General features: G+C 43.6%; 1 protein-coding gene across 7 annotated transcripts in view; it reads left to right on the top strand.

Moving 5' to 3' along the window:
• Positions 1 to 26307, top strand: part of IKBKB (inhibitor of nuclear factor kappa B kinase subunit beta) — a 78215-nt gene that overhangs the window by 7086 nt on the left and 44822 nt on the right. For 4 of the 7 annotated variants that reach the window (XM_010592427.3, XM_023551071.2, XM_003412506.4 and 1 more), the window contains exons 3-5: positions 12878 to 12972; positions 13965 to 14082; positions 17157 to 17226. The exons of 2 other annotated variants lie outside the window; for them this stretch is intronic. In XM_010592427.3, coding sequence (XP_010590729.2) covers positions 12878 to 12972; positions 13965 to 14082; positions 17157 to 17226 — 283 coding nt within the window. The remainder of the gene's footprint in view (positions 1 to 12877; positions 12973 to 13964; positions 14083 to 17156; positions 17227 to 26307) is intronic. One more of the 7 variants, XM_023551073.2, reaches the window with a different exon arrangement.

Below are 26307 nucleotides of genomic sequence, written 5' to 3'. Positions count from 1 at the left end.
TAGCTGTGACTTACTCAAGGTCTGCTATGTATCAGATGTACCTTCTCATTTTGACTGACAACACTGGAAGGGCAGAACCATCTCCATGTTATGGATATAGACCTGGAAGCGTAGGGGGTGGGCCCAATGTCACACATTTACCAGGCGAAGGAGGAAGGAGTTAGATCCTGACCTGCTTCGCTCCGGGCCCCTGTGCTCTGCTGTGGGTGCGGTTGAGGCCTCTTGCCTATTGTAGTGTCTGTGCTGTAGGGAGAAGGATTAAGGAAGTCATAGCCCTCTCAACATAGACCAGCAGCACTGAGGAAAGGGTGTGTGCAGTCACTTGCTGAGTCAGTTTGAAGCTGCAGCCGGTCCCTGGACCTTTTGACCCTCTGGCCTGAGCCCTGTGTCTCTGGACCCAGCTTTGGCCCTCTTTTCTGAAACATTCATCCTGGATGGCAGAGTCTGAGAAGGAATGAGGTTATTGCTAATTGCCTTTCTTTATACTACAGTTTCTGTTGGGTGGTTGCCATGATAACAGGAGATGAGTCTTTCTGGGCTAGGGGTCTGAACGTAGCTCTTAGCTTCATGTGAGTTTACCCTGAGTCATTAAAAGAAGGCTCACTTTGGGTAGCTGGGCTAACACCTCTCATTCCCCATGCTCATTCTCCCAGCTTGCTTCTGCTATAGCACCTCTTTTTTTTTTTTTTTTAAATAATTTTTATTGTGCTTTAAGTGAAAGTTTACAAATCAAGTCAGTCTGTCACATATAAGCTTATATACTCCCACTTACTCTCCCCCTAATGAGTCAGCCCGCATAGCACCTCTTAGTAGCTGTCAGAAGTCTGAGGACACACTGCCTCCACTTGTTTTTATACTTTCTAATGCACTGACATTTATGTGCACATTGGATATTTTTATGTACAAAAGGCAAAGAATTGCAAAGAATCTAAGGACCTTCATAATGAACTACTTTCTTTTTTTTCGGATGGAAGTAGAACTTTTTTTTCCCAATTTTTTAATATTTTTATTGTGCTTTAAGTGAAAGTTTACAAATGAAGTCAGTCTCTCATACAAAAATGTATATACGCCTTGCTGTGGTGTATATATGGGACAGCACACTCCTTATCTCTAACTTAGGGGCTACTGCAAATGGTATTGATTTGGCGATTTCCTCTTTGATGTTCTTTTTGTTGGTGTAGAGGAATCCAACTGATTTTTGTCTGTTTAAATGAGTTGGAATTCACTTGACGGCACTGGGTTTGGTTTTTTTTTTTTTTTGAATCTTGTATCCTGAAACACTGTTGAACTCTTCTATGACAGTAGTTTTCTTGAGGATTCTTTAGGGTTTTCTGTGTATAAGATCATGTCATCTGCAAATAGAGATAGTTTTACTCCTTCCTTGCCAATTTGGATGCCCTTTATTTCTTTATCTAGCCTAATTGTGCTGGCTGTGACCTCCAGCACAACGTTGAATAAGAGTGGTGATAAAGGGCATCCTTGTCTGGTCCCCATTCTCAACGGGAATGCTTTCAGACTCTCTCCAGTTAGGATGATGTTGGTTGTTGGCTTTGTATAAATCCCCTTTATTATGTTAAGGAATTTTCCTTCTATTCCTATTTTGCTGAGAGTTTTTATCGTGAATGGGCGTTGAACTTTGTCAAATGCCTTTTCTGCATCCATTCAGATCATGTGGTTCTTGTCTTTTGTTTTATTTGTATGATGCATTACATTGATTGTTTTTCTAATGTTGAAACATCCCTGCATACCTGGTATGAATCCCACTTGGTCATGGTGAATTATTTTTTTGATATGTGGTTGAATTCTATTGGCTAGACTTTTGTTGAGGATTTTTGCACTTAAGTTCATGAGGCTTATATGTCTGTAATTTTCTTTTTTTGTGGTGTCTTGCTTTTGATATCAGGGATATGGTGGCTTCATAGAATGAGTTTGGGACTATTCCATCCTTTTCTATGCTCTGAAATACCTTTACTAGTAGTGGTGTTAACTCTCCTCTGAAAGTTTGGTAGAACTCTCCAGTGAAGCCGTCAAGGCCAGGGCTTTTTTGTTGTTGTTGTTGGGAGCTTTTTAATTACCTTTTCAGTCTCTTCTTTTGTTACGGGTTTATTTAGTTGTCCTGCCTCTGCTTGTGTTAGTTTAGGTAGGTAGTGTGTTTCTAGGGATTCATCTGTTTTTTCTAGGTTTTCAAATTTGTTAGAGTACAATTTTTCGTAGTAATCTGATATGATTTTTTTAATTTCAGTTGTGTCTGTTGTGGTATCACCCGTCTCATTTCTCATTTGGGTTACTTGCTTTCTCACCTGTTTTTCTTTTGTCAATTTGGCCAGTGGTTTATTGATTTTGTTAATTTTTTCAAAGAACCAGCTTTTAGTCTTGTTAACTCTTTCAGTTGTTTTTCTGTTCTCTATTTCATTTAATTCTGCTCTAAAATGTTATTATTTGCTTTCTTGTGGAGCCTGAGGATTTCTTTTGCTGCTCTCTGTTTGTTCAAATTATAGGGATAATTCTTTGATTTTGGCCCTTTCTACTTTTTGTATGTGTGCATTTATTGATATAAATTGACCTCTGAGCACTGCTTTACCTGTGTCCCAAAGGTTCTGATAGGAAGTGTTTTCATTCTCATTGAATTCTATGAATTTCTGTACTCTCTTCCTAATTTCTTCTATAACCCAGTTGTTTTTGAGCAGAGTATTGTACAGTTTCCAAGTGTTTGTTTCTTTTCCCTCTTTTGCTGTTATTGATTACTACTATTATGGCCTTATGGTCAGAGAATATGCTTTGTAGTGTTTTGATGTTTTGGATTCTGTTAAGGCTTGCTTTATGACCTAATATGTGGTCTATTCTAGAGAATGTTCAATGTGCGCTGGAAAAGAAAGTATACTTGGCTGCTGTTGGGTGGAGTGTTCTGTACATGTCTATGAGGTCAACTTGTTTGTTTGTGGCATTTAGATCTTATATGTGTCTTTACTGAGCTTCTTTCCGGATATTCTGTCCTTCACCGAAAGTGGTGTGTTGAAGTCTCCTACTATAATTGTGGAGCTGTCTGTCTTACTTTTCAATGCTTTTAGAGTTTGTTTTATATATCTTGCGGCCCTGTCGTTGGGTGCATAAGTATTTAAAATAGTTACATCCTCCTCGTATATCGTCCCTTTAATCATTATATAGTGTCCTTCCTTATCCTTTATGGTGGATTTAACTTTAAAGAGTCTATTGTGTTAGAAATTAATATTGTCACTCATACTTTGTTTTGATTGTTGTTTGCCTGATACATTTTTTCCATCCTTTGAGTTTTAGTTTGTGTCTTTAAGTCTAAAGGGTGTCTCTTGTAGGCAGCATATAGATGGACCGTGTGTTTTTATCCCCTGTGCCACTCTGTCTCTTTATTGGTGCATTTAGTCCATTTACATTCAGCATAATTATGGATAGGTATGAATTTAGTGCTGTCATTTTGATGTCTTTTTTGTGTACTGTTGACAGCTTCTTTTTCCCACTTAATTTTTTGTGCTGTGTAGTTTATCTTTATGTATTGTCTTTTCCTTTTATTCGTTGTTATTGATTTTGTTTTTGCTAAGTCTTTATTTTTGCTTGTATTTTATTTTGATGAGTAGGATTGTTAGTCTCCTTTGTGGTTACCTTAATATTTACCCCTGTTTTTCTAAGTTTAAACCTAACTTTTATTTCTGTGTATCACCTTGACTTCTTCTCCATGTGAAAGATCTACGACTACATTTTTTAGTCCTTCTATATTGCCAGAAGCCCTGGTGACGTAGTGGTTAAGTGCCACGGCTGCTAACCAAAGGGTTGGCCGTTCCAATCGGCCAGGCGCTCCTTGAAGACTCTATGGGTCAGTTCTACTCTGTCCTATGGGGTTGTTATGAGTCGGAAAAGACTCGACGGCACTGGTTATATTGTTTTAATGTTGTCATCTTTTACGTAATGATGTCGCTGTTTCCCTGTTTTGAGCATTTTTTTTATCTTGATTTATTTTTGTTATTTTCCTAGCAGAGTTGACACCTGGTTGCTCTGTCCTGTGTTCTAGTCTTGCCTTGATACCTGATATTATTGATTTTCTAACCAGAGAACTCCCTTTAGTATTTCTTGTAGTTTTGGTTTGGTTTTTACAAATTTCCTAAACTTCTTTTTATCTGGAAATGTCCTAATTTCTCCTTCATATTTGAGAAACAGTTTTGCTGGATATATGACTCCTGGTTGGCAATTTTGTTCCTTCTGTGCTTTATATAAGTCATCCCATTACCTTCTTGGCTGCATGGTTTCTGCGGAGTAGTCTGAGCTTATTCTTATTGACTCTTCTTTGTAAGTGACTTTTCATCTGTCCCTAGCTGCTCTTAAAATTCTCTGTTTATCTTTGGTTTTGGCAAGTTTGATTATAATATGTCTTGGTGACTTTCTTTTGAGATCTACCTTTTCTGGAGTTCATTGAGCATTTTGGATAGGTGTCTTCTCATCTTTCACGATATCAGGGAAGTTTTCTGCCAAGAAATCTTCAACAATTCTCTCTGCGTTTTCTGTTATCCCTCCCTGTTCTGGTACTGTAACCATTTGTAGGTTATTTGTCTTGAATTGAGTCTCACGTGATTCTTAGGGCTTCTTCATTTTTTTAAAATTCTTTTATCTGATTTTTCTTTGAATATATTGGTGCCGAGTTTTTTTTTTTTTCAATCTCACTAATTCCACCTTCCATTTCCTTAATTCTGCTGCTCTGACTTTCTATTGAGTTGTCTTATTCTATGATTTTCTTGTTAGTCTTCTGAGTTTCTGATTCCTGTCTCTCTATGGATTCTTGCAGCCTATTAAATTTTTCGTTATGTTCTTGAATAACCTTTTTAATTTCTTCACTTGCTTTGTGTGTTCCTCAGCTTGTTCTGTGTTTTGCCTGATCTTGTTCCAGATGTTTTGAAGAGTTCTGTATATTAATCTTTTGTATTCTACATCTGGTAATTCCAGGAGTACACCTTCATCCGAAAGATGCCTTGATTCTTTGTTTTGAGAGCTTGTTGAAGCAATCATGGTCTGCTGCTTTATGTGATTTGAATTGACTGTTGTCTCCAAGCCATCTATGAGTTATTGTGTTAATTTATTTTATGTTTGCTTACTGTATACTAGCTTCTTGCTTTATTTTGTTCTCATATGCCCAGATAGGCTGCTTGAGTGAGCTAGCTTGATTATTTTTGCCTTTGAAGCTCTAATGTCCTGTCATCAGATGGCTAGAGCTGTTGCCAGGTATATGAGCCTAGGAGTCCATTCACTGTTCTTGTATGGATTCAGCTCAGGTGTCCAGGTAGTTGGTCATCAAGTAAGTGGTACAGGCTCTGTCCTACAGCCTTAGAGGGGCAGGGGCAATTGGTGTAGGCACAGGTATCTGGTTGCAGCATTGGGTCACGCTCTGGACAAGGCAGGGGGCTGACAGCTGTCCCGAGTATCTGTGGGGAAATCACAACCCTTTTCCCTAGAGTGCACAGGTGGGTGGGTTCTGCTGGGATACCATGGGCATCCAGTGCTTTAGGTTGTAAGGAATGGGAGGGACCGCTTGTCCTTGGACCCCTGTCACGAGTGGCTAGATGACATGGGTAGAGCTACCAGTCCTTAGGCCCCTGATGTGGGTAAGTGAGGACCCTGTTTAATAGGCAAAGTGGTGTCAAAATAAAAAGCTCACCTCTTCACTGCACAGCTGAAACAGTTGCAGTCTGCCAACAAGGGCCTATTCTCCTGAAATAGGCCCACACAGGTCCATGGAAGGGTGAAAGGTATTCAAAGTCTGTGGACTATTTGTGCCTGGACGGGAGCCATTTCTATCCTTAGTTCCCCAGCTTAGTGGAGCTGGCAGATTATCTTTTCCCCCAATTATGAATTTATTCCTTCTCCAAGGCTGGGAGAATGGCTTAGGGTGTGCAGCAGGACCTATCTTAGGCCCAGGAAATCGACATCCAATGAAGCCAGCTTAGGGGCTGGAGTTGCGGTAAAATAAATGCAAGTAACTGAGCTTTTGCTGAGAGTGCCATTCTTCTCTGGTTCCAGAGGTGTGAGTAGGCTGTGCAGTTTGTTGTCTCTCCCTGAGAAAACTGTGTCTGGAAAGCTACTGCCGGTCCCTCTGTGGTCACTCCAGGGGATCCTTCCTGAGGGTTCCTGCTGAGTCAGGTCTGGCAGCTCCTCTCTGCTTCTGAACCATCTCTCTCTTGCCCTGCCTCTCAGTCTGTTTTCTAACTTTGCCTTTGATGTTCAAGGCTCCTGGCTTGTCATATATATAATTATTTAACTTGTTTTCTCGGGTCTTTGTTGTAAGAGGGATCACCGGAAGCATCTGACTACTCTGCCATCTTGACCCCACCTCCGTGAATTACTTTCAATATAGATGATATTATTGGCTCGTTTTTCTGTTTTATGAAAGCAAATGCATTTTAAATTTTGTCCCACATGAGGAGTCTCTGTAGAGCCCTGGTGGCATAGTGGCTAATAGCTACAGCTGCTAACCGAAAAGTAGGCAATTGGAATCCACCAGGCACCCCCTGGAAACCCTATGGGGCAGTTCTGCCCTGTCCTCTAGGGTCGCCGTCAGTTGGAATCCACTTGATGGCAATGGGTTGGGATTTGAGGAGCCCACTTACTAGGTGTTAGGAACAGTTCAGGCCATGTCTGGGTTTCCACAGAACTGAAGTGATACTCTAGGGGCTTCAGGCCAAATCAGTTGAAGCAAAGCCATCCATTGATGTTTGAATTTCATTGCTGGTAAAGCTCAAATTCCCCAGGGTTTCAAAAGCAGTATTCATGATCTGCCTTGGTAGTGTTTAATTGAGTTTTGCTTTCTAGAGCAGGTATGTTTTTAGCAGCAGAAAGCCATTCTGTTTGGGTTCCTTTGTCAAGAGAAACAGGACTTATGGAAGAATGGGAATGTTTTACCATACTTCCTAGAGTCAGATCAGGGCTGCTGTCTAAGCAGAACTTGAAGTGAATTTGCAACTATGTATCAGACATTCCCAGGAAGTCAGGACGTCCCTGCAATTGTAGGACTGAGCTGAGCTATCCACAAGTTTAAGTTTTGGTCCCTATGCCCAGTTAGTTATTCTAAGACTTGTTTAGTATTCATATGGCTAAGGTCTCTCTTTTCAGTTTGAGACCAGAAAGAACTTTTCAATACAAAAATTTCTTCCTGAATTCCGGGTTGGGCCAGGTGACAGCTGTGTGTCAGTCCATTGTTTGTGTTGCACAAAGACTACGATTATGGAGAGTATGGCCAGACAGATTACCTAATGAGGTATTTCCCAAGTCACTTAATACATTTATCTTTTGGATCTGATTATCCATCATGTTTTATGAAGGAAGCATACTATTTGTGGTAGGCAGAATAATGAGCACCCGTAGCTGTTTGGATCCTAATCTTTGGAATGTGTGATGTGTTTGATTCTGTGACAAAGGGGAATTAAGATAGTATATGAAATTAAGGTTACCTATAAAAAAAAAAAAAATTTTTTTTTTTTTATAAGCTCACCTTAGATAAAAAAAAATAGCTAATCCTTATTATCTGAGTGGGACCAGTGTCCTTAAAAGTATCCTTAAAAATGGAAGAGGGAAGCAAGAGAGTCAGTGTCAGAGCGATGCAGTGGGAGAAAGACTAGATGGGCCATTGCCGACTTTAAGGATGGAGGAAGGGGCCAGGAGCCAAGGAATGTGGGTGGCCCTTAGAAGCTAGAAAGGGCAAGGAAATGGAGTCTTCAGGCCCCAAAAGAAATGCAGCCCCTGGTGGCACCTCGTTGGTTTTAGCCCCATGAGACTCATTTTGGACTTTTGGCCTCCAGAACCGTGATTAATAAATTCATGTTGTTTTAAGCCACCAAGCTTGTGGTGATTTGTTACAGTAGGAATAGAAAATGAATAAACTTTTCTGTGTATTGAACTTAAAATAGGTGTAGATTTTTCAGTATCTTGGTTTAAAATCTGAGAGTCATCCTGAGGTAACAAAGCACGAGTTACAGTGTCTCCTCCTAAACTGTTACTTACCGTAGAAACATTGTATGATGAATAAATGGACCCTCTCAAATGTTACAGCTTGGTCCTGGCTCTCAGTCTTTGTAGAATTCTGCATTCCACAAGTCTGCGTTTCTCTGGGGCCCCACCTGACTAAAAGCAAGTGTCTGTGAGAGCATGGGTCTAAGCAGCTGTTGATGGAGTTAACCATCCAACTAGGCAAATATGTATGTGTCTGAACGCTGCTGAAAAGTGAAATTGGAAACCAGATTCACATTAGTTTGAGAGCAGATGATACAGAGGAATCAGGAAGCTTGTGGGCTAGAGAGTATAAAGTTTTGTAAGACACAACACAAGCCTGCACGTTGCTTGAAAAAATGTCATTCTTTTGACATGTTCCATCATTCTTGATAATTGTAGGGTGGACTTGAACCCAAGTTCACTTGTATGACTGTATGAACGGATTCAGTAGCATCAGGGCTTATCATATTTGTAGGTCAATTCTCCTTCAGAAAGAACCTCAGAGTCCATGCCAAACATCAGGGTTCTTATGGACAAAGGAAGTGAATGATACTTGTGGTAGAGCCTTGGTTATCAATCCATACTACAGGAGGCTGGACCAAAGAGGATGTTAGAGTCACAAATGTAGGCATGTGGCAGCAACATGGATGAAGCTTGAAAACATTATGATACATGAAAGAAGCCAGTCACAAAGGATCATGTATGTTTCCATTTCTATGGAATGTCCAGAATAGGCAAATCCATGGAGATAGAAACTAGACCGTGGTTGCCTAGGGCTGGAGGATATGGGTATGAAGTGTTTTTTTTGGTGTGATGTAAATGTTTTAAAATTGATTGTGGCAGCCCTGAGAGTATGACCCCCAGACACCCTTTTAGCTCAGTACTGAAGTCGTTCCTGTTATGGGTCTGTTCAGATTTTCAACATTGTTTTGTGTTCGTTTGGGTAGGTAGTGTTTCTAGAAATCTATTTCCTCTAGGTTTCCAAATTCGTTGGAGTATAGTTTTTCATTAATACTTTGTCATGATCTGTTTTATTTCAGTTGGGTCTGTTGTAATGTTCCCCATTTCATTTCTTATCTGGGTTATTTGCATCTTCTCCTGTATTTCTTCTGTCAGTTTGGTCAGTGGTTTGTCGATTTTGTTGATCCTTTTAAAGAACCAACTTTTGGTTTCGTTGATTCTTTCTATTGTTTTTCTGTTCTCTATTTCATTTATTTCTGCTTGATCTGTATTATTTCCTTTCTTCCAGTGGCTGTGGCCTTCTTTTGCTGTTCTCTTTCTGTTTGTTCGGGTTGTGTAGCTAATGGTTTGATTTTGTCACTTCTTTTTTATTGTGTGCATCTGTTGCTATAAATTGACCTGTGAGCGCTGCCTTTGCTGTGTCCCAAAGGTTTTGGTATGATGTGTTTTCATTCTCATTTGATTCCAGAAATTTTTTGATTTCATCTCTGATTTCTTCTGTTACCCAGTGGTTTTTAAGCAGGATGTTATTCAGTTTCCATGTACTTGATTTTTTTTCCTTGCTCTTCCTGTTGTTAATTTCTACTTTGATGACGTTGTGGTCAGAGAAAATACTTCATATTATTTCAGTGTTTTGGATTTTGTTGAAGGTTTTGGCATGTCTTTTAAGGCCCCTTCAGTGCCATTTGAATGTCAGCACTTAGTAGATTTATGATTCTTTTCAGCACAAAGTTTCATAAAATGAGAAAATGGTTTGTCAGGGCCTCTTGGACGTCCTTCGGGGGGGCAGCAGTAGACTTTTGGGACAGTTTTGAAGTCTTACTGTGAGATTGACTACACCACCCTGTAGGCCATGGCTCGTCCCCAGGTGCATGTTGAGTACGGGGCTGTCTGGCAGGATCTTGCTGCAGCTGTGCAGGATATGCAGGCTGTGGGAATGCACAGCCTAGGTCAGCTTGCTTACCCACGGCAGGATCCGCTCCCAGTCCAGTGTCACCAGAGCCACTCCCAGGGTGGCTGCTGCCTCTCAGCCATTCTGGAGGAGGAGGCTGCAGTGTAGAGGTGACTCCCCTTGTTGGCTGCTGGGCATCTGGAATACCTGAGACCAACACTGCAGCCTCAGAGCCTACTCCCCCTTACTTTTTTTTTTTTTAATTTTTGTTGTACTCTAAGTGAAAGTTTGCAAATCAAGTCAGACTCTCATACAAAAATTTATAAACGCCTTGCTATATACACCTAATTGCTCTCCCCCTAATGAGACTGCATGCTCCTTCCCTCCACTCTCTGTTTTCGTGTTCATTCGGCCAACTTCTGACCCCCCTGCCCTCTCATCTCCCCTTCAGACAGGAGATGCCAGCATAGTCTCATGTGTCTACTTGTTCCAAGAAGCTCATTCTTCACCAGTATCATTGTCTATCCCATAGTCCAGTCTGATCCCTGTCTGAAGAGTTGGCTTTGGGAATGGTTCCTGTCTTGGGCTAACAGAAGGTCTGGGGACCATGATCTCCAGGGTCCTTCTAGTCTCAGACCATTAAGTCTGGTCTTTTTACAAGAATTTGGGGTCTGCATCTCACTGCTCTCCTGCTCCCTCGGGGTTCTCTGTTGTGTTCCTTGTCAGGACAATGATTGGTCGTAGCCGGGCACCATCTTGTTCTTCTGGTCCCAGGCTAATGTAGTCTCTGCTTTAGGTGGCCTTTTCTGGCTCCTGGGCTCATAATTACCTTGTATCTTTGGTGTTCATCATTCTCCTTTGCTCCAGGTGGGTTGAGACCCAATGAAGCATCTTAGGTGGCCACTTGCTAGCATTTAAGACCCCAGGTGTCACTCTTCAAAGTGGGATGCAGAATGTTTTCTTAATAGGTTTTATTATGCCAATTGACTTAGATGTCCCCTGAAACCGTGGTCCCCAAACCCCCGCCCCTGCTACGCTGGCCTTCAAAGCATTCAGTTTATTCAGGAAACTTCTTTGCTTTTGGTTTAGTCCAGTTGTGCTGACCTCTCCTGTATTGTGTGTTGTCTTTCCCTTCACCTAAAATAGTTCTTGTCTACTATCTAATTAGTGAAAATCCCTCCCCCCCTCCCTCCCCCATCTTGTAACCATCAAAGAATAATCTCTGTTTAAACTGTTTCTCAAGTTCTCATAATAGTGGTCTTATACAGTATTTGTTGTTTTGCAGCTGACTAATTTCACTCAGCATGTCTTCCAGATTCCTCCATGTTATGAAATGTTTCACAGATTCATCGTTGTTCTTTATCGATGTGTAATATTCCATTGTGTGAATATACCATTATTTATTTATCCATTCATCCATTGATGGGCACCTTGGTTGCTTCCATCTTTTTGCTATTGTAAACAGTGCTGCAGTGAACATGGGTGTGCGTATATCTGTTCATGTAAAGGCTCTTATTTCTCTAGGATATATTCCAAGGAGCGGGATTGCAGGATCATATGGTAGTTCTATTTCTAGCTTTTTAAGGAAGCCCAAATCGATTTCCAAAGTGATTGTACCCCACTAGCAGTGTGTAAGTTTTCAGTCTCTCCACAACCTCTCCAACATTTATTAGTGTTTTTGGATTAATGCTAGCCTTGTTGGAGTGAGGTGGAATCTCATTGTAGTTTTGATTTGCATTTCTCTAATGGCTAATGATCGTGAGCATTTCAAAGCCTCCCCTGTTAGTCTGTCGCACATGGCTCCTGGATCCTGACTAGAACACCAAGGAAAGGGGATGAGTTAATCCTCATGAACCAATCGCCCAGTTATTCACAAACACTTGCTGATTGTCTTTTCTTCAGCTCAAGAAACATTGAGGGCATTGTGTTAGATACTGCGTGGAGGTTAAGGTGCGTAAAGATAGACAGGCTATAGTTTAACAAAGAAGAGAGAAAATAACCCTGTTACCCTACGGAAAATAGCTCTTGTGGGTACGTACGAAAGTGAAGAAGTTAAATGCTGTGGGAACAAAGAGGACAGCAAGATCCCCTTGAGCTGGGAAGACCATGGTGCTAGTGCCTATGCACCCCTGGGTACAGAAGCACAGACTAGAAAAGCACAGGACCAGAACCAGTGGTTTCAGATCAGCTTGCAGCATCAGATGCCTGGTGTGAAGTCACAGGAGAGTAACTGGAAAGTCAGACTGAAGCCACACTTGGGAGTCGCTACATGACATGGGGTGTGCCCTTCAGTAGGTTTATTGAGCACCTGCTAAGGACTGGACGCTGATAGGTGCTCAGCTTCATGACAGCCCTGAAAGGTGGATGTTATTCCCATTTTACAGATGAAGAAACTGAGTCAAACCAAGTGTCTGCCCAAGGTCGTGTAGCGCGTATGTGGCAGAGTTGGAATTTGTATCAGCCCATGTTCCTTCTCTGTACTGTGCTTACATTTTCTCTGGAGAGACAAAACTCTTGCATGAAACAATGAGGACACTCAATGTGGCACTAATTATTAGAGTGAACCATGTGAAAGTACCATTTTTGTAGGTCAAAAATATCAGCAGTATCAAATATCAGCCATGTCATATGGTTAAGCCTAATTCAGCAGGAGTGGTTTGGAATAGAGAGAAACCCGTCTGTGCAGGAATGGTTAGAAGACGTTTCATGGAGGAAGTAGGAATTGAGCAAGACCTTGAGGGATTTGTAGATTCCAGATGGATAGAAATGAAGAGGGAGAAGGGCAGGTGCAGAGACGGGGGTGACCAGAGGAGACCAGCCTGAGCACGTGGCAGGTGCTGGGGATCCCTATCAGTGGGTAGATATGCAGCTTCAAGAGTGAGCAGAGGTGATTGCATTTGATGCTTCGGACCCTCGGGAGTCACTGTAGGTTCCGCTGCTGTAGACGGTTTCTGATTTGACTTGCGGCTGTGTCTGTATATTTGATCCTTCATTCCGCCGATCCTCACCACGCTCCCTCTGCAGGAAACAGGTGAGCAGATTGCTATCAAGCAGTGCCGACAGGAGCTCAGCCCCCGGACCCGAGAGCGGTGGTGCCTGGAAATCCAGATCATGAGAAGGTGAGGGCCCGAGTGCACAGAGCCAGGGATGGAGCCACCACACGGGTGGGGGCTGTGGGAGCAGAGCGGCCATGGGACGTTGAAACCTGGAGGGAGCTGCTGAGCTTCAGGTGTGTAGTACAGCTCCAAAGTCTGTTACATGTAGAAAAGAGAGTCCTAAATCTTAGTCCCTCACTCAGGATGCCAGCCAGACTGTCCAAATAGATAGGATACTCTCCTTCTTCTAAGGACTTCTAAAGAAGGAGGTACCTTAGTGACATTGAAGACTAACACCAGGCCTTGTCAAGGGCTTTTGGTCAACTTTATTTGTCATATTGAGTAATTCAAAGTAGCCATCAGGGTGAATTTTTCTTTGCCAGCAGAAACCCTTCTCTTCCCCTGTATTTCCAATTCTAGGGTGGTATGTGACTCCACTGCTGCCCACCTGTTGCTGACATTTATTCCTCCAGTGTGGGGACAGTCTGTCAGTCGCTGGTGGATGCCGTTCTCCCAGCTAGTGAGGCGTTTAGGTAAGCGCCATAGAGCCAGCTTGAAGGCATCACGCAGGTGCTCCCTCTGCTGCTAACCTCTTAAAAAGCGGGGGCGTCACCTCGTTTGCATACACACCCGCTTCATCGTTGTCGTCATCGTCATCGCAGTGATCCACACTCCAGTGGCATGAGATTGAAGGCTTTTTACTGTCTCTGCTTTTGGAAGCAGTTTTGAAATACAATGAGGATTTGACATGGGGCACTCTAAAGAAAATTGAGTTACACGTGATGTACACACAGTCACCACAATCCCATGCTACTCAAAGTAGAGCTGGGTCAGTGCTGACTGGCCTGGGCACTGAGGCCACCATTCTGAGACCTGTGTCTTCCTTTATTCTAGCGAGCCCTTGGTTATTCCAGGCCTTTGTTGTGAGGCGGGCTTGGCTAAGACGTGGAAAAGGGGTGTGGGTAGCTTGAGGCAAAGCTCAAGTTCTGTTCTCCTTGGTTTCTGCTCCTTCCTAGGCTGAATCACCCCAATGTAGTGACTGCCCGGGATGTCCCTGAGGGAATGCAGAACTTGGCCCCCAATGACTTGCCCCTGCTGGCCATGGAGTACTGCCAAGGAGGAGATCTCCGGAAGGTGAGGCTTCTGGGCAGCTAGGTGCACATCCCATCTCTGAGCGGGGATGGGGAGACGGTGACACCTTTCACTATTCCCATCATCAGGAAGCTAAGAAACCACAGTGACCCTGGTGCGATTGCTTTTACTTTTGCAGTTCCCCTCTTCCATGCCCCGTGTGGGGTGATGTGTTCATGTGACTCAAGAGACTGAATCAGAAACTCTTATGAGAAAGCCAGGGAGGGGCTTTGTATACGTTCTGCACAGTGATTACTAAAAGGACAAGGAAAAAATTATGACCAAATCTTGTCCGTGGGGAAAGACTGGACAAGTTCCAAGACAAACCTGGGCTCCCTCGGCATGTTAGGGCCATTTCTGCCTTTCAGTGTTGGTGCCACCGCTGTCCTTATTAGGCAGCATTTCCTTCCACAGATGTGGCAGCAGCACACACACCCCCGGAGTGGGGTAGCAGGAAGGGCGCTGGCCTAATCGTCAGGGTGCTGGGCTGGGCTTCCAGAGCCACCACTGACTCACCTTTGGGCTCTGCCTTCTCCTTTCTCACCACTGTAGCTTCTGATTTCTAGAATGTACACTTCAGGGTGTGTGATGCGGTCCTCTGTCACCTCAGGAGCAGCTCTGGGTGTCTGCCTCCCAGGTGTCCTCTAAAATAGGATCACAGAACCTGCTTTTACACCTTGCTTCATTTGAGTGTCAGTAACACTGCAAGGTTGGTAAGACAGATAAGGTTCCCACCGCAAGGATGGTATCATGGCCCAGAAAGGTTAGCTCAATTACCAGGCTTTACACAGTGGAGACCTGGTCGCGTAGCGGTCAAAGAGCTCGGCTACTGACCAAAAGGTCGGCAGTTCAAATCCACCAGCCGCTCCTTGGGAACCCTATGGGGCAGTTCTGTTCAGTCCTTAGGGTTGCTGTGAGGTGGAACTGGCTCTACGGCACCTAACAACAACATAGCTGGTAGGGTCAAGCTTGGGTCACGACCCCCATGAGCCCAACCGTGGGCTCCCTCTCCCTCTGTGAAACAGAATAATGCCATATAGCATTTTGAGAAATAAAAGCTGTAAACAAAAATGCGTTCTTTTTGTACTGAAAAAGAGGGTAAAAAGGAGGAGGGCATCCCTAGGTAGTGTAAACAGCCAGCGTGCTCGGCTGCTGACCGAAAGGTGAAAAGATTGGAGTCTACTCAGAAGTGCCTCAGAAGAAAGGCCTGGCGATCTCTTTGTGACAAAATTAGCCATTGACAACCCTGTGGAGCACAGTTCTGCTCTGACACACGTGGGGTCGCTGTCGGCTGGAGCCAACGCCAGCTGGCTTCCGGGAGGGAGCGGCAAGTGGGGACGCAGGACCGTCTGCCCAAGTTTTTCTGTAAGCTTAAAGCTGCTCTAAGACACAGCCTATTAAAACAAAAAATAACACAAAAAGGAGGTGGCTCTGTTAGTGCAGTTCTCCCTCAACTGTTCACTGTAGTCTAGAGGAAGGTCTAGGATACTGGGAGGAGGATGTCCGTTTATTTCATCTTTACGTGGCACTTCCCCGGATCCTGTGTCACAGACATTTCTCTTCTGGGCTCTTCCACTTTCTTCCTAAAAGGAAACTTTCCACGAAGGTTGATTGGCTTGTGTGGCTTTCTCCCACCGTGGGAGGTGGGTGCGTACTGGGAGTGGGGCAGCGTCACAGCAGGATGTGAACACAGTCCTTGGCATGGCCCACAAGCAGGGGACTGATAACCGATGAGAAAAGGAGAACTTGACAGCACTTCGATTCTCCTCGTGTTTTCCTAACCTTTGATGACCATTCAATTACTAACTGCAGTTATGGAAAGAGATAAAACCATGTTGTAGTCGAACGCGAGGTTCTTAGGGAGTTGTGTGGGAGGTCGGTGGGATGTAGCCAGATTACGCGGGGCTCTGAAGCTGGGCAGAGGACTTTCAACTTGATCTTCTAGCAGCAAAGAGCCAATAAGCCAGAGAAGAAGTTGAAAATTCTAACATGATTGATGTGGTTTTGATTACAGGCTGATTTGGGGGGAGGCAGGAAGCCATTGTATCCTAAGGGGAGCACGTGCCTAGAGGAGAGCCAAGCGGGGAGGGTGCTGCTGCCCAGAGCTCTTAGGTCTGTTGTTCTCCAAATAAGGTTGCCTGTCTTTCTCTCTTTTGCAAAGTTTACAACCCATACCCATGGACACAAGGACAAGGCTAGCCAGCACATGAACGAACGTGAAAGCCAGAATTGGTTTAAAGAGCTAAGACTGTGTGCCTTGTAGGTGAAGAGGCTGCCGAACGTTCATGAGAACAAATGTTCGTTAATGCCTGTGAAGCTCAGCTGAGAAGTTATTGTCCTTGTCGTCCTCATCTGAGGCTACTTCCAGCAGCATATTGAGGCCCTCGACAGGTTGAGAGGGCCAGTAAGGGCAAGGCACAGGGGTTAAGTGTTTGGGTCAAGCATCAGATAGACTTGGTTTCAAATTCAGCTCTGCCCTCTAATAGCTGTGTGAGCAGGCAAATCACTTAACCCCTCCAGCCTCAGTTTTCTCACCTATGAAATGGAAATTCCAGAAGTGCTTACCTCGGGTGGTGGTGGTGAGGCTTAAATGAGATACTGCAGGTAAAGCTTTAGTGAGCTAATCCGCAGAGTTTAACCTAGGACCTGGCATGTCCTGAGTGCTCAGTAAATAGTAGCTACCATTGTCATCCCCCCAAAGTGGCAAGGTGATCCCTGGGAAGTGGTCAGAGGGTGATATCAGTGAATGCCTTCTATCCTGTCCTGTCAGTGGGGTTTCCCGGAGCAGGTGACGACTCGTGGCTGAGCTTTGACTCTGGCCTGCCTTCTTCAGTACTGCAGCAACAGATGAGACTTGAAAATTCCAGAGCTTAGAATGACTCAGACGCCTCCAGCAGGGACCATTACCATGAGAGAAAGCCTCCGAGGTTCCCACTACCACTTCCTCCTCCACCCCAGGGTCAATTCCTGCCAGTCCCTGTCCCCAGGCCTAGGACTTTGGCTGGTGAAAAACACTCTGTGGACTTACTGGTGGTTTGTGACACTTAGTCTGATGCTTCCTTTTCATTTCTTGACAGTACCTGAACCAGTTTGAGAACTGCTGTGGCCTGCGGGAAGGAGCCATCCTCACTTTGCTGAGCGACATTGGTAAATCCAGCCCCAGAAGGCAGGCCGTGGCCTACAGGGCGAGCACACGGTGCCCCTGAGAGCCCTTGTGCACAGACAGAGCCATTTCAGTCCTCTGGTCTTTAGAGCGGGTAGAGTGGGGCGTCAGCAAGAGGCTAGTCAGGCAGGCACTGAATTCAAATAGATTTCCCTTCCTTCCTGACTAAGTCATGCAGCGAGTTATGATATATATAGAATAACAGATTTCCTTTTCCATTAAAAACTCCACTCCCTACTTTCCTGGAACAGCCAGCGGTGGAATAGGTTGTCATCTGAATGAATTTTGTTCTTGGCATCAAATTTTTCCACTCCCACGTTGGCAGTTCTGTTGCACACTGCCGGTGTAGGGGAACTGCCCTTGTGTACTCCTTTGATGCTGTTTGCGGATGAAGGTATCCACAGCACTATCTGAGGAAGTCAGGGTGGCTTTGGGAAGGAGAAGAGTAATCTCAGCCTGCAGAACTCAGGCGGGATCTCCTAGACCCAGGAGCCCCTGCTCCAGGAGGTAACGTGGAGGTGGACCTCCAGAAGCTGATAGTCGGCGGTGACGCCAACATAGGGAAACAGACATCAGAAGTGAGAAAGGGACTTGGCCGGGGCCTTTTGTGTGTGTGTGTGTGTAATGGAGCCTTCGTGGTACAGCAGTTAAGAGCTGGGCTGCTAACCCAAAGGTCAGCAGTTTGAATCCACCAGCCGCTCCTTGGAAATCCTATCAGGGCAGTTCCACTCTATCCTATAACGGGTCGCTATGAGTCAGAATCGACTTGACGGCAATGGGTTTGGTGTGTGTACCTCTCCAAGATTGTTGGTATAGCTTGAGATTTGGGACCTAAGGTTTAAAGATACCCAGAGTTCATCTCTGAATGTTTGCTGCCACATTGGGGAGATGATATCATTATCATTTCTCGTCCATCTCAACCTCTTTGGAGCTGTTTTTTCATTTTGTTTGCTTAAACTTTTTTTTTTTTTAAATGTCAAACATATATAAAAGTGTAAAGGGTAGCACAGTGAAACCCTCCTTGATTCGGTTGTTAACGTTTTGCCACATTTGTGAGGCTGTATTCTTTAACCCTTGGTCTGCAAGCATAGGTAGCCCTCCAGTCTTTAAAACACGCCGCTTCACTAATACGGGCCTGCCCCTTCCTTACTCTTTGCCTCTTAGCAGGAAAGGGAGAAGAAATGAAGCAATGACGTTTAAAGTTAGGCTTCAAACAATTTGGTACGTAAAATTCCCGTCTTACTCTAGATCTTCTCTCTTTGTCCCTTTGAATGGAGCTCCCAGCGAAGGCAAGTCGTCTGATTTTATGTCCTCTGATTTTAGCGGGTATCTCACCACTGGCCAAATTGATTCATTGTGCGTTGGCCCATGTGTGGGTCTACTGAAAGAGCCCTTTGTCTCCCTTTAGGACCTAATACCTAGAGGAGCTAATCCGTAAATCATGAATTCCACCTGTTTTCTTGATACCATGCCACAAGGCTCACCTATCCGTGTCTTGCTTAGATATTTCCTTGATTGTGTCTTTTACCCCCGTGGCCACATCATTAACTTGTTCTCTGTTGAGTTGGCAGAGAACAGCAGGGGCAATCCCAACAAAGGGAAAGGAGTGCCCGCACTTGGAACGGACTGGAAGAAAATATGCTCAGGAAATGCTTCAGAATACAAAAGAGTTATGGTAGATGAGCTCCAAGAAAAACTCTGGGGCTCGAGCTCAGTCATGAGGACCTTGCAAAGGAAATAACCTGGTTAAATCTTGTATACAAGATTTAGTAGGTTGGGAGCATTCTTTTGATCTTCATTGGCAACTTTTATTTGTCTTTGGTTAGAGCTTCTTCCAGTCTTTTTTTTTTTTTTTAATGTCATTTTCTCAAATGTTTTTCTTTCACTTACTGGATTATTTATTCATTCCATAAATAGTTAAAGTCTTTAAATTATTGCCTCAAGTATACGTAACTGACTGCTTCCTCATGTAACTTTTTACTTCCTCAAGTAATTTTCCACTGATATTAAAAGAACCTTCCACTGGTTGCATGTTCTTTTGGTCTGGGTACATTCTGAGCCCAGTTGACTTGTGTGGTAGTTTTCATATTATTTATTCAAATTGTGTGTGTGGGTGTGTTTAAATCATATGTAAATCAGAATAATAAGGTAAGCTTTCAAGTGTTGTTCAGCCTCTCCTTCCGTAGTGTATGAGTAGTAGTAAACTGCTTTGAGTCACTGATTCCCTGTCTTTCCTCTCTGTGCCCCCGAACTGGAAATAATCAGGCTTTGAAGCACTAGTAGGAGTCCTGTAAGTGGCGAACACACTTGGCTGTTAACGGAAAAGTTGGCAGTTCAAGTATACCCAGAAGCACCTTGGAAGAAAGGCCTGGCAATCTACTTCTGAAAAATCAATCATTGAAAACCTTATGTAGCACAGTTCTGCTGTGACACACATGGAGTCACCATGAGTTGGAATTGATTTGATGACAACTAGTGTTTCCGGCAGTACATGCACACTAGATAGAATTAAGCTTCTTTAGTCATTTCTGTATGTCCAGCATCTAGAACGGTAGCACCTACTACATGCAGCTGCTCAATAAATATTTGTCAAATGCCTGAATTAAATCCCAAAGGAAATGAAAAGAAGTAAAGACCTATTTTTGAAAAGCAGATGTCCGCATATAATTAACACTCCCAGGTTCAAATGCCAGCTCTTCCACTTGTTAGCAGTGTGACCCTGGGCATGTTAGGTAATTTTTCAGAACCTCAGTTTTATTATTTATTAAATGGGAGCATTACTGATGTCATCAAAATTGTTATATGAGAATAAAATGATATACATAAAGCCTGTAGCATAATGTCCTGTTCCTAGCATAATATCCAGTAAGCAAATACTAGTTCCTTTCTCATTTTCTTCCTGCTCAAAATTTGGCTGAAAAGCTGGGGAGCATGTTTTTCCCTGGAGATGCAAAGAATCCCTTTTGAGTTAAGTTCGATCCCCCTAATTTGGGTTGGGACCAGAGGCTGGGAACCAGTGAACTGGGGTAGGTGGTTGTGTTATGGGATTCTCTCCCTGGCATCGGTGCCCCTGCCTGAGATGCAGTCCCATCTCAGTCACCTTTGGGATGCAGTCGCGTCCTCTGATTCTGTGGTTGTATCTGAGGGGGCTGGTAAGCCTGTACTTTATTTTCGTTCCCATTTCTGACATGTGTACAAGATTTAACCAGTTTATTTCCTTTGCAAGGTCCTCCTGACTGAGCTCGAGCCCCAGAGTTTTTCTTGGAGCTCATCTACCGTAACTCTTTTGTATTCTGAAGCATTTCCTGAGCATATTTTGTTCCAATCCGTTCCAAGTGCGGGCACTCCTTTCCCTTTGTTGGGGTTGCCCCTGCTATTCTCTGCCAGGCTAACTTCAGATAAGCGGCAGAACCACACCCTTGGCTGCTGGGGCCAGATTCAATTGCCTTCTCTTCTGCGTTAAACCTGTTTGTCCCTATTTTCCTCCGTACCACCCACCTCCCAGAGACGCCTACTCATGGCAGTGTCAAGATAATAGACAGATTTTTCCAGACAAGTTTATGTAGGGTTTTTCCAGTGACGATTTAATTGCAGAGCACATATGAGAAAACGAGTAGATGAGTTGAACCCCCGTTTCCTCTGCCAGGGCAAGCCTATTAAACCGTTGCTCTTATGCCAGTAAGAGAGGCAGGAACAGGTGCAGAGATAGCCAGACGCGACCCTAAAATAGCTCAAGGAAGTTGTATATAAGTGGATTCTGTTTAAACAGGCTTGCTCATTATCCTTTGGAAAATATATTGGAGTGTGTTTCCTTCTGCCCACAGAGGAACAAACTCCTGAAACACTCACTCTACGAGGGTCCAGCGGCTGCACTCTGGAGGCCCGTATCCCCAAGGCCAGCTGGGTGGACCAGGACCCACTAATGGCTTTATCTGATCGTAGCATTGGTCTTCCTTGGTTCTCCAGGTGCCGATTTGCTATAGTGACTGACTGTGCAGTCCTCTGAGCCTTCAGGACATAACCCTTCCCCAGGGCCTCCTTTTTGTATCTGCTTTATTCTCGGAGTTGCTATCTCTGACCCTATTGGAGTTGCTCCTAACAGGCATCAAGTACTTCAACATTAAAAAGCAGAGGATTCAGAGAACACACGCCCTTAGGGAAGAGAGTTCCATTCCAGGAATCAGAAAATTGGGCTCTCTATTTAGAGTGTGGAGACCTGGTGGCACAATGGTTGAGAACTACAGCTGCTAACCAAAAATGTAAGCAGTTCAAATCCATCAGCCACTTGTTGGAAACCCTATGGGCCAGTTTTACTGTGTCCCATAGGGTCGCTATGAGTCAAAATGGGTTTTGGTTTAGTTAGAGTGTGATGCCCCTGGGTGGTGCAAAAGGTTAACGTGCTTATTTGTTAACTGAAGGTTGGCAATTCTGGTCCACCCAGAGGTGCCTTGGAAGAAAAGCCTGGTATCTACTTCCGAAAAACCAGCCGTTGAAAACTACGGGGTAGTTCTACTCTGGCACGCATGGCGTTGCCATGAGTCAGAATCCACTTGACAGCGACTGGTTTATTATTTAGTGTTTCCCTTACCACGCACACGGATTGCCTTGCTTATTCTATCAGGTACCTCAGCCAGAACACACTGTTGATTTATAACAAGAGATGACCTCAGGAATTTAGATCATTCGTATATAAAATACGTTGGAAAGCATAAATATCCAGATTAATAAACATAATACTACTAAAAGAGAAGACAACTGGATTTTAGTCCTGGCTTCTCTGCTTTACCAGCTCTGTAACCATGGGCAAACTTTCTGGGCCTAAATGTTCCTCAGCTTTAAAATCAGGGGTCTGTGGTTGGTGGTTTCTGAGGGCCCTTCTAACTCTAAATATTTCATTTTTCACATAACTCCTTTTCAGAATGGCTGCCCCAGAATGCTTTTGATGTCTGCTCCAGTATGTGTCCCAGCCTGACTGTTCCCCACAGGCTCTCCCACCTCTCCCCCTGAGTACTATCTGTTTTGTTTTTTTATGGCTTTCACTTTTTTTTTAAACATTTTATTGTGCTTTAAGTGAAAGTTCACAGAGCATATTCATTTCCCATTGAAAAAAATTATACACGAATTGTTTCATGACATTGGTTACAATCCCTGCACTGTGTCAGCACCTTCCTTCCCCCCGCCCCCCGCCCCCCGCCCCCCGCCCCCCTTGAGTTCCCCGTTTCTGTTCGTCCGGTTTTCCTGTCTCTTAGTGGCTTCCTTTGCCTTAGCCAAGTTGTTCTGACTTCCCCTGTATTGTGTGATGCCTTTCCCTTCACCAGAGTTAACACATGTCTACTATCTAGTTAGTGGTTTCCGCTCCCTGCCCCTCCTCGGTAACCCTCAGAGATTGTTTCTTTCTGCGTGTAGCCCTTTTCTTGAGTTTTTATAATAGTGGTCTCATACAGTGTTTGTCCTTTTGTGATTGACTTATTTCACTTAGCATAATGCCTTCCAGTTTCATCCATGTTCTGAGATGTTTCATGGATTCATCATTGTTCTTTATGTTTCCACAGGATTCCATTGTGTGTATGTACCAAAATTTGTTTATCTAGTCATTTGTTTTTTTTTTTTGTTTGTTTGATTTTGTTTTTAAATTGTGCTTCAGGCAAAAGTTAACAGGGCAAATTGTTGTTTTTAGGTGCCGTTGAGTCGGTTCCAACTCATAGCGACCCTATGCGCAACAGAATGAACCATTGCCCGGTCCTGCACCATGCTCACAATTGTTGTTATGCTTGAGCCCACTGTTGCCACCACTGTGTCAGTCCATCTCGTTGAGGGTCCTCTTCTTTTTCGCTGACCCTCTATCAAGCATGATGTCCTTCTTCAGGGACTGGTCCCTCCTGATAACCTGTCCAAAGTATGTAAGATGCAGTCTCACCATCCTTGCTTCTAAGGAGCGTTCTGATTGTACTTCTTCCAAGACAGATTTGTTCATTCTTTTGGCAGTCCATGTATATTCAGTATCCTTCCCCAGCACCACAATTCAGAGGCGTCAGTTCTTTGGTCTTCCTTATTCATTGTCCGGCTTTCACATGCATATGATGTGATTGAAAATACCATGGCTTGGTTCAGGCGCACATTAGTCTTCAGGGTGACATTTTTGCTTTTCAACAATTTATAGAGGTCTTTTGCAGCACATTTGCCCAAAGCAATGTATCTTTTGATTTCTTGACTGCCACTTCCATGGGTGTTGATTGTGGATCCAAGCAAAATGAAATTCTTGACAACTTCAGTCTTTTCTCTGTTGATCATGATGTTGCTTATTGGTCCAGTTGTGAAGATTTTTGTTTTCTTTATGTTGAGGTATAATCCATACTAAAGGCTGTGGTCTTTGATCTTCATCAGTAAGTGCTTCAAGTCCTCTTCACCTTCAGCAAGCAAGGTTGTGTCATCTGTATAACACAGGTTGTTAATGAGTCTTCCACCAATCCTGACGCCTGTTCTCCTTCACATAGTCCGGCTTCTCAGATTATTTGCCCAGCATACAGATTGAATTAGTATGGTGAAAGGATATAGCCCCGATGCACAGCTTTCCTGATTTCACGCAGTATCCCATTGTTATGTTCGAATGACTGCCTTTTGGTCCATGTACAGGTTCTGCATGAGCACAGTTAAGTGTTCTGGAATTCCCATTATTCGTAATGTTTTACATAATTTATGATCCACACAGTTGAATGCCTTTGCATAGTCAGTAAAACACAGGTGTACATCTTTCTCATATTCTCTGCTTTCAGCCAAGATCCATCTGACATCAGTAATGATATCCCTTGTTCCACGTCCTCTTCTATATCTGGCTTGAATTTCTGGCAGTTCTTTTTCAATATACTGCCACAACCATTTTTGAGTTATCTTTAGCAAAATTTTACTTGTGTGTCATATTAATGCTATTGTTAGATAATTTCTGCATTCTGTTTGACCACCTTTCTTTGGAATGGGCACAAATATGTATCTCTTCCAGTCACTTGGCAAGGTAGCTGTCTTCCAAATATCTTGGCATAGACAAGTGAGCACAGAACACACCCTGAGAAAACTCCCTTTTCAACCGATCATATGATTACGTTACATCAGATTATATTGTGGAAGGTGATTACGTTATGAAACAGCAGGTAGAGTAGTGTTTAGCCTAAGCACTGGGAACTATAGTCTAGCTAAGTTGACTTAAAATTCATAGTTTGTGATTCTCAAAACCCACTTTTTCCATCTCTCTTCCTTTCATACGCACTGTTCCTGTTTAGAATGATGTTCCCGTACCCCACCCCCAGTGATCCAAAGTCTTCTTATCTTCCAGAGCACAACTTTAGACCTGCCCTCTCCAGAGGCACTTCCCTCATTCACAGTGATTCTGCCCTTCATGAGATTCTTCTGCCCTTACTCCCTCCACCACTCATTTGATTCTTGGTATCATTATTACTGTTCCGTGTGATTTTTGCCTGTGCCTTGAAACTAAAGGTTGACTTTTGGAACTTGGGGCCAGTTGAACAGGACCGTTTATGTAGTAAGTGCAGAAAACACTTTCATTCAGTGGCACATTTTCCATGATACTCAGCAGATAGACAATACTCGTTGAATGAATGAGAGAATGAACACTTTGCATTTTCTCTCATCACTTGGCGTTACTGCCTTGGAGGCTAATTTAGTCAAGAAACCTCCAGCTGGACTAAATCTTCCTCCACACGTCCACACTTGGTCTTCTAGTTTGTTTTGTTTGGAAAGTCAGTGACATCAAGGTGGCTAGCACACAGTAGGCACACAGTATACTTTTGCTGAATGAAGGAACATCCTGTTGGTGACTGCCGTTTCTTTCTCTTAACGTCTCAGCTTTTTTTTTTATTGTACTTTGCATGAAGGTTTACAGAACAAACTAATTTCTCATTAAACAGTATACATACTGTTTTATGACATTGGTTAACCACGCCACGACATGTCAACACTCTCCCGTCTACCTTAGGTTCCCTATGACCAGCTTTCCTGTCCCCTCCTGCCTTCTACTCCTTGCTGCTGGGCTGGTGTGTACCTTTAGTCTCATTGTGCTTTATGGGCCTGTCTAATGTTTGGCTGAAGGGTGAGCCTCGGGAGTGACTTTATTGCTAAGCTGATAGGGTGTCTAGGGTCCATACTCAGGGTTTTTCCAGTCTCTGTCAGGCCAGCAAGTCCGGTCTTTCTTTTTGAGTTAGAATTTTGTTCTACAATTTCCTCCAGTTCTTTCTAGGACCCTCTATTGTGTTCCCTGTCAGAGCAGTCAGTGACGGTAGCCGGGCACCGTCTAGTTTTACTGGACTCAGTCTGGTGGAGGCTGTGGTAGATGTGTCCCTCAGTCCTTTGACTTAATCTTTCCCTTGTATCTTTAGTTTTCTTCATCTTCCTTGCTCCCAAAGAGCTGAGACCAGTGGAGTATCCTAGATGGCCACCCACAGGTTTTTAAGACCCCAGAATGTCTCAGCCTTTTGATCCACTTATCTTTCTACTTCATTATAAAATATATATCAAACAAAAATGTTTCCAAGGAAACTAACAATCCTTTTAAAATTGTGGTGTAGTTAGCAAGGATTAATGGGCCCAACCCTTATAAAATTGCTTTTCTACGTGGAATTCTAGCTGATCCTATATGTTCCTTAATTTATGGTTTATATCTGTAAAAATATGCTGGAGCTGTGGTTTGGAGTTTTGGTTCGTCAATAAGAACTATAGAATTGTCACATGCTTTAATTGTACAATCGTGTTTGCCTCATGAGCTCAGAGAAAAGCTGAGGTAACAGCTTACGTGCTGTTCCTGATAAGGGTAATACAAAAAGACTGCTATTTCCCTGGGGTGGTTCTTTAACTTGGACCTTCTTCGTGCAATAATAGTCTGTCCAGGAAGTACCACTGCATAGTTTCAAAGCTCACAGTGTCTCTTCTCCACTGGCAGTACTCAGGACTGATATTCTTCTAGAGATAACCCCGTCTTCAGAGTGGGTGTCTCTTACAACTCTTTTGTATAATTGGAACATGAAAAATTAACTTTTATGCTTTCTGGTGTGGTTTTT

The sequence above is a fragment of the Loxodonta africana genome, chromosome 19 (genome assembly GCF_030014295.1).
Source record: "Loxodonta africana isolate mLoxAfr1 chromosome 19, mLoxAfr1.hap2, whole genome shotgun sequence".
Taxonomy (NCBI): domain Eukaryota; kingdom Metazoa; phylum Chordata; class Mammalia; order Proboscidea; family Elephantidae; genus Loxodonta; species Loxodonta africana.
This window is presented reverse-complemented; position numbering and strand designations above follow the sequence as displayed.